Raw genomic sequence first — 10,924 nt, 5'->3', positions numbered from 1 at the left:
GACCCTCCTCTGTCAGGACCCCGTTCGGCTGAGGTGTGCTCGGTCACAAAGGTCATGACGGTTGCTGACGGCGGAACTCGCTCTTCGTGCCTGTCCGAACTGCAGTACGACCGGCTCGGCCTGCCCATCCTCGGCCTCTCTTGTTCCCCCTGATCTTAACAAGCAGTAATAAAAATGATGGTGAACAAAATGCAGATTTTTTCCCCACATTCTGCAGCTATGTCACTTGATTTTGAAAGTGTAACACCCAAATATTGTAATCATAGTATTTAAATGTTAGGCAGTTGAAATGTACGAGGGGTCCCTGAAGGCAACATCATCTATACGGCCCAGTTGGAAGAATGAGGAACAGAGAATATGCCAAATTAACTTTGTCAAGTGAAACCAGGAAACACACAGGTCTGAATGAGATAATATTTCACAGATAATTTAGAGAAATGTGAACTGCATTAGTTGATAGACTGCTGCTAACAGACAGACGGACAGACAGACAGACAGACCGGATCTACTGGGACTCAAACGCCAACAGCAGCGTCCAAAAACTTGTAGATTTTTTTTTACACCAGACAGTGTCACGTCGTGCTCGTTAGGTGTCAGTGCACGTAAGTAGTCGGGTTGCTCTTCTCCGGACTTGGACTTTACCCAGCGCTCTGTACAACTTTAAGAAATAAATTACTTGTTTTTTCTTTTCTGCAGGAAATCACATGGAGGTGCTCTTGCGCTCACATGACAGTCTGAACCATGGCAGGAGAGATCAATGAAGGTACAGTGCGCAAACTTCTTCCAGTCCTTTTAAGACAACAAAGTATTTCCCCCCCACTTTTTTTTTGCCTTATTTTTCATGCTTGGCGTTGCTAAATTTGGAAAAAGTATCGTTAAAGATGTGCTAAAGCGTGGGTGTTTGCGCTGGCTTGGAACCGCGATGTGAACTGACCAGTGGGAACTTTTGGGTACATTGTGATCGGAAAGAAGTTGCTCCATCTTACAACCCCTTGACGCGCGGTTAATCAGATTTGTAATCACCTGTTAATGATTTCTCGGTGTCAGATGAGCTGCAGTAATAGGTTCTATTAGTATTTAAGGTGGGAATGATTGATGGAAGTTTTGATGCTGGTTTCCCTCCAAGTGAAAAGCTGTCACTTGGTGTGAGTTGCAGTATTACCTAACATCTTCCACACTTTAACGCAGCACACATTTTGTACATTTCCCCCCATGAGGTTTTCATTGTACTGAACTGAGCTTTTGGACACCTTAAAGGATCCAGAGGTAAAAGCAGTGCAATCTGTGCTGTGATAATATAAAGTCATGTGATGTGAAATACAGTGAGCACCACCTATAAAAGCTGATAAGGCTGCCATAAACTGAGCACTAACCTCCACTAATGTAAGTGTCATCCTATAGGCGAAGGGGTCTCTGATCGCTGATGTCACATTTTACATATTTGGAGCGGTTGTGATGCTATGAAGGTGCTGTTCCTCTTTCAGGCTCAGTTCCTGCCTATTACAGGGAAGTGTATGAAGCCATCCGCTGCAGGACTGATGAGAGAGTGCAGGTTGACGTCTTTCACCGACTTCTCCAAAGGACTGATCTCTCCAGGGCGGTTCTGAACCAGGTGAGCGGGTTTTTTTTTGTTTTTACAGTTTAACATGTCGTCAAGATGCTGCAACAAGCAACACTTCATTAAAAAAAACAATAAAAACAAGCTAGAATTTGTATTGATGTCGAGGCAGCCCAAGTCATTTAGGGTTTTAAATAGTCTTTCAAATAAGAATCAGCTTGTACTTCTTGGGTTTTAACAGGTGAAACAGCTTACTATGTTACTTTACATCCATCCTTATACTGTTTATTCCTACATATATTGGCTCTTTTAGTGTTCTATTTATATCAAAAGAATATTACATACACTGACATGAGCTTAAGGTTGGATTATACCAACTATCTGCCCTTCTTCCAGTTAAATAGTCCCAACTCTGTCAGTTCTAACACTCCTGGTGTCATCGTTGCACACTTAATTAAAACAATTTGAGTCTCGTATCTGTTCACAGTCCTGACCTCTGTCTCTGATATACACCTTAACTTTACATCCATCCTTCCGCTGTTTATTCCTACGTATATTAACTCACATACTTAATGCTTAATTTAATGTCTAAGCGTGACATGGGGCTGGTATATATATGTATAAAAAAATGGACAGTGAACTTGAAAGGTGCTAATCAAATAGATAAATAATCTGAAATACTAGTTTTATTCTGAAAAGACAAGGTTCATGAGTTACTATAATGGAATGAAGACAGAGCAGATACAGGAGGAAAGTCTTACTAAGCTGGATAATTGCCAACCTGTCACATGTTTTTTTTTTGTTTTTGTTTTTTTAAAGTAATGCTAATAGATACTGTCATTCATATTACAAGAGATCAGCGTTACTTACAGAAATTCCTCTCAAGGTTTCATGTCTGTGGAATATTTCAGAGCCAACTCATGGTTCAGTAGAATTTCCCTTTTCCTGACCTTTCATCATATCATCTCCTTTGTGTCGACTGAGCACTTTTTTGTGCGTAGAGGAATGCAAAACCACAGTTGCATTTAGATCTCAGCCTGAAAAAAAAAAAAAAGAAAAATCGCGACCTTCAGGTCATGTTGTCTTTGTCCTTCCCAGATTGCTGAGCATGTTGACTCCGCAGATGGATTCCTGAGCAAGTTGGCCCTCTATAAAGCGCTCGCCCTGATTGCTCTCGCTCAGCAAGGAAAGCAGCCGAGCCCCAAGCTCCTGGAGAACTGCATACAAGGTTGGTGGTGGCGGCGTCGCAGTGACAACAGTGTGGCGAAGGTTTTTGCTTAATGAGTAGCTTGGTAACTCCTCAGTGTGTCCAAGGGCAACCTCAACTGTCATTCTACTGTTAAGATATTTCATTTGTGCAGGGCAAATGTCACTCTTTTATTGGCTCGCGTGGATGCAAAGTTCTCTCTTGCAGTTTATCACTTGAATAAACCCACACAGCGTCAAGTGAGGTATAATTGAAAACTTTACATTAGCCACAGAGGGACATTTGGGAATATTTGTCTAAATATAACCCCATAATTTTTGGTTTTCTTCGCTGCAGAAGAGAAGCTAGGTTTTTGATTGAATTCAGCCACATTTTGTTTAATTTAGATAGATTTTTATTTTGGTAGGGAAGCCTTAGCTATGTTTAAGGCTTGCATTCTTGCACTAGTCCCACAGCGGGAAGATGATAGGGGGGGAGTTTTATGGTTTTCATAGAGGTAGCCATTATGCTGGCTGGAGTTAGATCCATCCCCAACCTTCTGTGATTATTTAAGGCGCTCTCTGTTATTTCAGGTGTGGCCAGCATGGCAGCTTGTTGCATGTCACTTCCTCGTCTGCACCAGAACAAGTTTGCTTCTTTTATTGCAGTGCATTACATTCAATTCATGCCCTTCTTGGAATGTCCTGGAAGGAATGAATACCAGATCACATGAGTAGTACGCACAATACAAATACAGTGAAGCGCACAGAGGCCTGCTGAAACACAGAGGAGTAGTTTTAACACCAGCATTCCTCAGAGTTGGGAAATTCAGTCTGGATGTATTGATCTAGTCACGGAAAACAAATATTAGAAGCTGGTTCTCGCTGTGCGCTTTGACAGAGTTGCCGAAACCTCTGCTCGGGGAGCCGAGGGACTTGAATGCGCTGAGGATGCAGCCGGCTCAGGAGGACGTGCTGATGATATCGCTGACGCTGGACAGGCTTCTGGCTCGAGACACGGTCAAGGTGGAGCTCATACCTGAGAAGAAGGGTCTGTTCCTAAAACATGTGGAGTACCAGGTCACCAGCCAGGCAAGGCATCCCAATCAAACCAGCATGACTGTGTTAGAATGGCCTCAAAAGCAAGAAACTCTGACTTTTTGTACTTACATCAGCCTTTATGTTAAGAATTGAGAAGTCATGGTTTCTCAGTTACATGTGCTTTTAGCAAGTCAGTACTTGTTGTTGCAGAAATATACAGTGAAGTATTTAATTAACTCTTTTGTCAAGCAAACATTTACAATCTACATTAAGGAGAGTTCTATGTGAAGCATGCTTTTACCCATTTTTAAAAATATTTTTCGTCTTTGCTTTTTGTTTTGTAGCGTTATAAAATATCAGTTTACCGACGTTACAGTGATTTCGACGTCTTCCACGAGGTTTTGCTTCAGAAATTTGCCTACAGAGTGGTGCCAGCATTGCCACCTAAAAGGATGTTAAAGGGAGGTACGTTACTTCCTGTGAACTCTGCTTCCTTGCCTCCACATTTGCTCTGTTTTTTGAGTTTCATTTCATCATTTGTCAACCTGTCTCCGTCTTCAGATCTGTGTAGGGTTTCTGTTCTTTACTGAAAGGTTGGGAAAAATGTAAATATCCAGGGGCTACAGTAGCTGATCTTTTTTTTTTTTTTCATAGCTGATAAAGAATAAATGTTCGTGAATAAATGTTTTTTCTTTTTCCTGCAGGTTGTATTGTTTTAAACACAGGCTTTGCAATTCATCAAGGTTACTGCCAGAGAAGAGAAACAAAGAAACTAGTGATGCATAAAATGAGCTGGTTTCAGTTCACAATGACTTATTGTAGCTATGGAGTGCTAAATATGTCGGTTCACACACACACACACACACACACACAAGCACACTGGGGAATCTTCACAAAAACACTCGGTTAGAAAATTGTTTAGTTAGGTCTTAATCAAGTGTAGAAAAGGCAGCACCACATGTGTAAATCTGCCATCTGTGTTCGTCTTTTCATATTGTACTGGCATGCATTTATCATTTAATGTCGGAAGAATACTACATTACATACGCTGACATGAGTTTAAGGTTGCCAACTATCTGCTCAGTGTGTCATTCTTGCATGCTTAATTCAAATAGTTTTCTCCGTTCACAGTCCTGACCTCTGTCTCCGAGCGGGACTTCATCGAGGGGAGGAGGCGCGCTCTCGGCAGATTTATTAACCTAGTGGCTCGGCATCCCTTCTTCTCAGAGGACGAGCTGGTCAAGACCTTCCTCACCTTCAGCGGTTCTGTATGCCGTTTTTTTTTTTTTCTTTTTCCCTCTCTGGCTGTTGCACAACCAGTGCTATCGTCACGATGACTGACAGCGAAATGCATCCTGTTTTAGCTGCTCTGTGTCTTTTTCCACTCACCCACTCCTCACCCTTCTTCCCAAACAGGATGTTCAGACTAAGCTGCGTGACACTTACAAGAAAACTGGCGATGAGTTCATGACTAACAGGATCGCCACCCTGGCTAAGGTTTGTCACATATGTATGACGAATCCTAACACACTTTCTCTAAAAAAAAAAAAAACGTATTAAAGAATTCAAACATCACAGATAAGCTTTATTGGACTGTTTTTTTTGTTTGTTTTTTTTGTAGGAGTATCTGCCGGCTGACATTCAGGCTCAGTTCTCAACAAGCAGAGAACTGATTAGAAATATCCACAACAGCTTCCAAAAGCTGCGAGACAGAGCTGAGAAAATGGCAGAGCGCTCCAAGGAGAATGCAACTGATCTCCTTATGTTTGGCAGAGAGCTCAGGTATTTTATTATTATTGCGGGTATAAAGTTTGTGTTGTATCCAGAGGTTTTGGAAGTTGTCTTAATAAGATTCAAATCCTCAATTCTGTTGTGTCCCTTCATGGTTGTTAACTTGAAATGAGTTTGGCAGCCAGAGCACTACAATATTGCATTCTCTCGCTGTAATAACGCTGTTTTTTTTTCCGGCAGTACGCTGGGCTCAGATGCTTCGACTCTTCCCTCCCTGGCCTCCTCACAAAGCACCTGGGGGACCCTGCGTCAATCTCTGAAGAGCTTGTCTGTGGAGTTTGCTGTGTTATCAGACAAAGCCGCCCAGCAGGTATAGCCCTCAGTGTTTCTTCCTCGCCACCTGCTCTCACCATCTCGCTGGTCCCAAAACTGGTGCCGGGTAATAAATGTTGTTTTGTTAATGTCCTCAGGGCAGACGGGAAGAGGATGATGTTGTGGAAAAACTGAATCTTTTCTTGGATTTGCTGCAGTCCTACAGAGTGAGTGGCTTTCTTTTTTCTTTTTTTTTTTTCTGTGCTCATTCAATCTGAGTCCACCCCCAGGGTTTCCCAACCCTTTATGACAGGTAATGTTGTTTTGTCTGCTGTTTCCTCATGGAGACACGGTAAAGAGCTGTGTGTTTACAGTGAACAGAGGCTGGTTTTGTAATAAAAATCGGAATATCATGTAAAAGCCAATTTTAACCGAAGAAGTCTTTCAATTGAACATGCAATTTTTACTTACTACTTAAAGTTTTTTAGATTTAACAAGGCAACTGGTGGGCAGATGAAGTGGCTTTCTCCATAGCTTCTGTAATATATATGCTAATTTCAGAATTCATCCAAACTTTATGCATTTCTGTTCTACTGCGTGTTCTGTGTCAAATAAAAAGCGCTTTTGTGCGACCGTGTTTTTCCTCCAGGATCTCTGTGAGCGACACGAGAAGGGCGTCCTCCACGAGCACCAGAGAGCTCTGCACAAGTACGGCATGATGAAGAGGCAGATGATGAGCGCCACTGTGCAGCCCAAAGAGCAGGGATCTGTGGAGCAGCTGGAATCACGGATTGTTCAGGTGATTATTCTCTTTTTTTTGTGTGTGTACTTTCCCACACTTTTAGGCTCTTAAGTCACTTCCTTACTGAGTGCATAGTATTGTAACTCACATATCATTTCATAAATAAAATGCTAAACTGGCCTGAGTGTATCTATTGCTCATCCACTCCTCTTAAAACACACAGTCCAATCATATTGTATGTAGCATAGCAGTGGCACTCATACAGTCGTCCTCAAATTTATTCATACCCTTCCATTAAAGAAAAGGCAAAATTCACAATAGTCACTCAAATAACTAGAAAGTGAAAAAAGTAATAATAAATAAAAATTTGCTAAATTACAATTTAGTGAAATACAACGTTGCTTTTGAATTGTGGTTGAAAAGAATAATTTAAAAAAACAAACAAAACTTCAACAAAATATTAGTTTACGTCCCATCTTGTTTGCTTCTTCTTTTTTTAAAAAAATATTTCTGTTTAACCACAATTCAAAAGCAATGTCATGATTTTCATTACATTTTTATTTATTATTACTTTTGTCAATTTCTACTTATTTCAGTGACAGATTTTCTTTTTCCTTCTTGGGTATGAATACATTTGAGAACGACTGTAACCCCCCATTAGCCATTAAACAAATTCACCCTCCCCCATAACGTGCTCACAAATGACACATAGTGAAACAACACCCAATTTGTTCTAAATAAAAAGTGTCATGAGATGCTGCGAGAAGTTGGAAATCACCTAGCATTGTGCAGTGTACATCAGAAAATTCTTACATCTTTTTCTGTTGCTGTGTTTAATGTATCCGACAGGATTTAACCAGTGATTTCAGTTTCCTTGAAAGGTTCAATTTAAGGGGGCAAATAGAGGAGTGCAGTTTAATGAATAACAGCCATGATATTGAAAGAGTCAAATCATCATTTAAAACGCTGGTGCAAAGCTGAGTCATTTTTAATTGCCTCCCAATCAGAACCATTTGTCAACTAACTGTACACTCTCATATCCTAGGTGGGGTTTTTTGTTTTTTTTAATCCTGTGACTGCAGTTCCTCTTAGTCCGTGTGGTTTTTCTGTGTCTGTCTGATTTCAAAAACCATTTCCCTTAATATTACTTTTGTTGTTTTTTTTTGACCAATTGCCCTTCAGTTTTGGCTCAGACAGTTTGTTTGGAGTTTTGTAAATCCACCTTTGTAGTCCTGTCTGTTTCCATGTGGAATATCATTGGTATTGTGTCAGAGATTTTAGTTTTAGGACAATTTTATTTAAAAAAATGAACACTGTAAGACAAAAAAAAAAAAAAAGACTAAGTTGAGGAGGTTTGAAAAGTAACTTGTGGATGCAAGCACAGCAACCGTTGCTGAAATGTAACCAGTGCAGCAGCGGGATGATGTAGATCATGAGTGTGATCATGATCACGCTCTGTATTAGTTTAACTGCTTTATTCAGGAATTTAGGTCAAAAACAAAATTATTGGACGACTGAAATTTTGAACTGATGATGACGGTGGTAGATGAAAAGATAAATGCCAGATAAATTATAATGTGGATGAACATAAATGTGTGTGTCAAATGTCTTGGCTATCCATTTAGTAGTTATTGAGATGCTTCACCAAAAAACACAGATGTGAATCTTATGGCGTTGCTGGAGTAAAACTTAGGGGATCTCCAACATCTGGGGAGCACGCCCATTCAAAACTTCACGACGATCTGTGCGACAGTTGAGATTTTAGTGAAGACTCAATGTCTTGATCAGTAGTGAGCCCAAAAACAAGACGGTGGAAACAGTAGACATGTGACAGCAATGTTCTCTGGCTTGTTGTTTTTCAGTGTCTTAAATGAATAATTATCTGCATGACTTCAGCTGCTTTGTGGGTTTGTTTTTTTTTTTAAGGGGAAATACACCAGCGTCGATGTGAGAGTGAACAGGATTAAACAATAGCTCCATTTTATACCATATCTTCAGCCATTAGGTGATTTATGGGCTTCTTCTTGTTTTGGGCAATGCAAGCCTCATCTAATCTCTGTTCTCATTATTTTAGCAATGTTTCTTGATTAGTTGCAAGAATACGATTAGAGAAGGGATGACTCATAGCAAGTGTTTTCTTTCTGAGTGTTTCATCAGTTAATAAGAGGTTGGAATGTCATGTTTTGTTTTTGTTGTTTTCTTTCTTACATTAACAGCAAGAGAATGCCATCCAGACCATGGAGCTGCGTAACTACTTCTCCCTGTTCTGCCTTCATCAAGAGACGCAGCTTATCTTCACCTACCTTCCAATCACTTCCCACATTCTCGGGGCTTTCGTTAACTCGCAGGTCCAAGGACACAAAGAGGTGAGAGCGCTTGTCTGGAAATCATTTTTCTACAGACCTGCCTCTACATCGACACAGCACCTCTCCTGGAGGGTCAAATCAGTTTTAAATTGGCTTTTAAAGTCCAACAAAAGAACTGATAATGATGGATGGTATCACTGAACGGATAATCTTTTCATCCAGGATTTGAGCCGGCTTACATTTCACATCACATGAGCAAGTGAATATCTCATATATATATTTTTCCAGCTACAGTCCAGGGTATATTTCTTTGGTTACATACCTTTTTGTGATCCAATTCTTTCTCCCTGAAAACCCAATATACCAACATTTTGACAAGGTTTCTGTAGATATCAAAGCACTAGAAAACCTTTTACTGAGATGTTTTTCTTTTCCGTGGGTTATGAACCTAGTGATCATGGGGTGATGTCTTGCTGCAGTTGATGATATTTGTGTTATGAGCTGGATTGCTTGTAAAAAGTATTCATCCATCTTGGAAGTTTTTCCTCTTTTATTTCTTTTCAATATTAAATCAGTCAATTTAATTTGGCTTTTTGGACAAGAATTTACTACAAAAGAGACTTTCATGTCGAAGGAAAAACAGATTCCTACAATATAATGTGAAATAACTAAAAAAAATATATAGAATATAAAATAAGTGCTTGCATATGTATTCATTCCCTTCAAGTCAGTGTTTAGCAGATGCTCCACAATTACAGCACTGAGACTATGTAGGTAGCGCTGAGACAGCTTTGCACATCTGGACACTGCAGTTTTACCCCATTCTTCTTCCCAAAACTGCTCAAGCTCTGTCAAGTTGCATGGTGATCAAGCCTAAACAGGTAAACAAGTCCAGCCACAGACTCTTAGGTGGATTGTGGTCTGGGCTCCGACTCGGCCTCTTCACAACATTCACCTTGTTTACTTTAAACTATTTCTGTGTAGCTTTGGCTGTATACTTTGGGTCACTCTCTTGCTGGAAAACAAACCGTCTCCCGAGTCCCAGTTCTGTTGAAGACTACGTCATCCTGTCCTCCAGTATTTTCCTATACTTTGCTGCAGTCCTCTTTTTTTTTTACAAGCCTTCCAGGGCCTGCTGCAGAGAAGCAGCCCCGAGACATGATGCTGCCACCACCATGCTTGTTTGTGATGATGTGCGGTGTTTTGTCTGCCAAACACAACATCTCATCTGATGGCCAAATGGCTCAATTTTGATCGCATTAGTCTCATATTTTCCTTCCAGTTGACTTTAGAGTCTCACACATGCCTTCTGGTGCATTCTAGAGAAGATTTAACATGAGCCGTTTTAAACTGGGGCTTTCTCCTTGCCACTCTCACGTAAAGCTTTGACTCGTGAAGAACCTGGGCAACAGTTGTGGTCCTTCAGGGGAGTCATAGGCGTCTTGGTGGCCTCCCTCACTAGTCTCTTCCTGGTCTCTTCCTGCTTTAGGCTTTAGATTTAAGCATGCCTATTCCTTCTCAATGACAGATTTAACTGTTCTCCAGTTATTCTGTTTTTTGTTTGCTTTTCAAGAACCTTTTCATGGAGCAGCTTGGGGTGTTCTTTAGTCTTCATGGTGTAGTTATATCTAGGAGTACTAATACACCAGTGACTGGAGCTTCTTGATGCAGGTGTCTTTACACTACAATCACTGGAGACGCATTGACTGCACTCAGATGATCTCCATTTCACAAACTGTGTGGCACAGACAGACTGCACCTGTGCTGAGTTAGATGAGTCACTTTAAAAAGTGAATATTTACGCAATCACTTATTTGATATTTTTAATAACATATTTTACTTTGCAGAAACCTGTTTTCCTTTTGACATGAGTGCTTCTTGTGATTTATTTTTTCTTTGAAAGCCAAATTAAATTGACTATGATACACTGCCTGGCCAAAAAAAAAAGCCGCCACCTGGATTTAACTAAGCAAATAGGTACGAGCCTCCTATTGGATAATTACTGCATGGGCGATTATCTTTCAGCTGGCAACAAGTTATTTAACCCCA

General features: G+C 40.5%; 1 protein-coding gene across 2 annotated transcripts in view; it reads left to right on the top strand.

Annotated features, from left to right (window-relative positions):
- The first annotated feature begins 353 nt into the window (after positions 1–353).
- snx8a (sorting nexin 8a) overlaps positions 354–10,924 on the top strand; it is a 12,415-nt gene continuing 1,844 nt past the window's right edge. Inside the window, exons 1-13 of one of the 2 annotated variants that reach the window (XM_008280373.1) lie at positions 354–606; positions 697–763; positions 1,485–1,612; positions 2,657–2,786; positions 3,645–3,835; positions 4,129–4,249; positions 4,916–5,052; positions 5,201–5,281; positions 5,406–5,566; positions 5,756–5,885; positions 5,986–6,054; positions 6,477–6,626; positions 8,786–8,935. In XM_008280373.1, coding sequence (XP_008278595.1) covers positions 742–763; positions 1,485–1,612; positions 2,657–2,786; positions 3,645–3,835; positions 4,129–4,249; positions 4,916–5,052; positions 5,201–5,281; positions 5,406–5,566; positions 5,756–5,885; positions 5,986–6,054; positions 6,477–6,626; positions 8,786–8,935 — 1,470 coding nt within the window. In that variant the 5' untranslated portion in view covers positions 354–606; positions 697–741. The remainder of the gene's footprint in view (positions 607–696; positions 764–1,484; positions 1,613–2,656; positions 2,787–3,644; positions 3,836–4,128; positions 4,250–4,915; positions 5,053–5,200; positions 5,282–5,405; positions 5,567–5,755; positions 5,886–5,985; positions 6,055–6,476; positions 6,627–8,785; positions 8,936–10,924) is intronic. The other variant, XM_008280372.1, reaches the window with a different exon arrangement.

This window comes from Stegastes partitus, unplaced genomic scaffold (assembly GCF_000690725.1).
Source record: "Stegastes partitus isolate 25-593 unplaced genomic scaffold, Stegastes_partitus-1.0.2 Scaffold191, whole genome shotgun sequence".
In the NCBI taxonomy this organism is placed as follows: Eukaryota; Metazoa; Chordata; class Actinopteri; family Pomacentridae; genus Stegastes; species Stegastes partitus.
The sequence above is the reverse complement of the archived record's forward strand: the minus strand, read 5'-3'. Positions and strand labels throughout refer to the sequence as shown.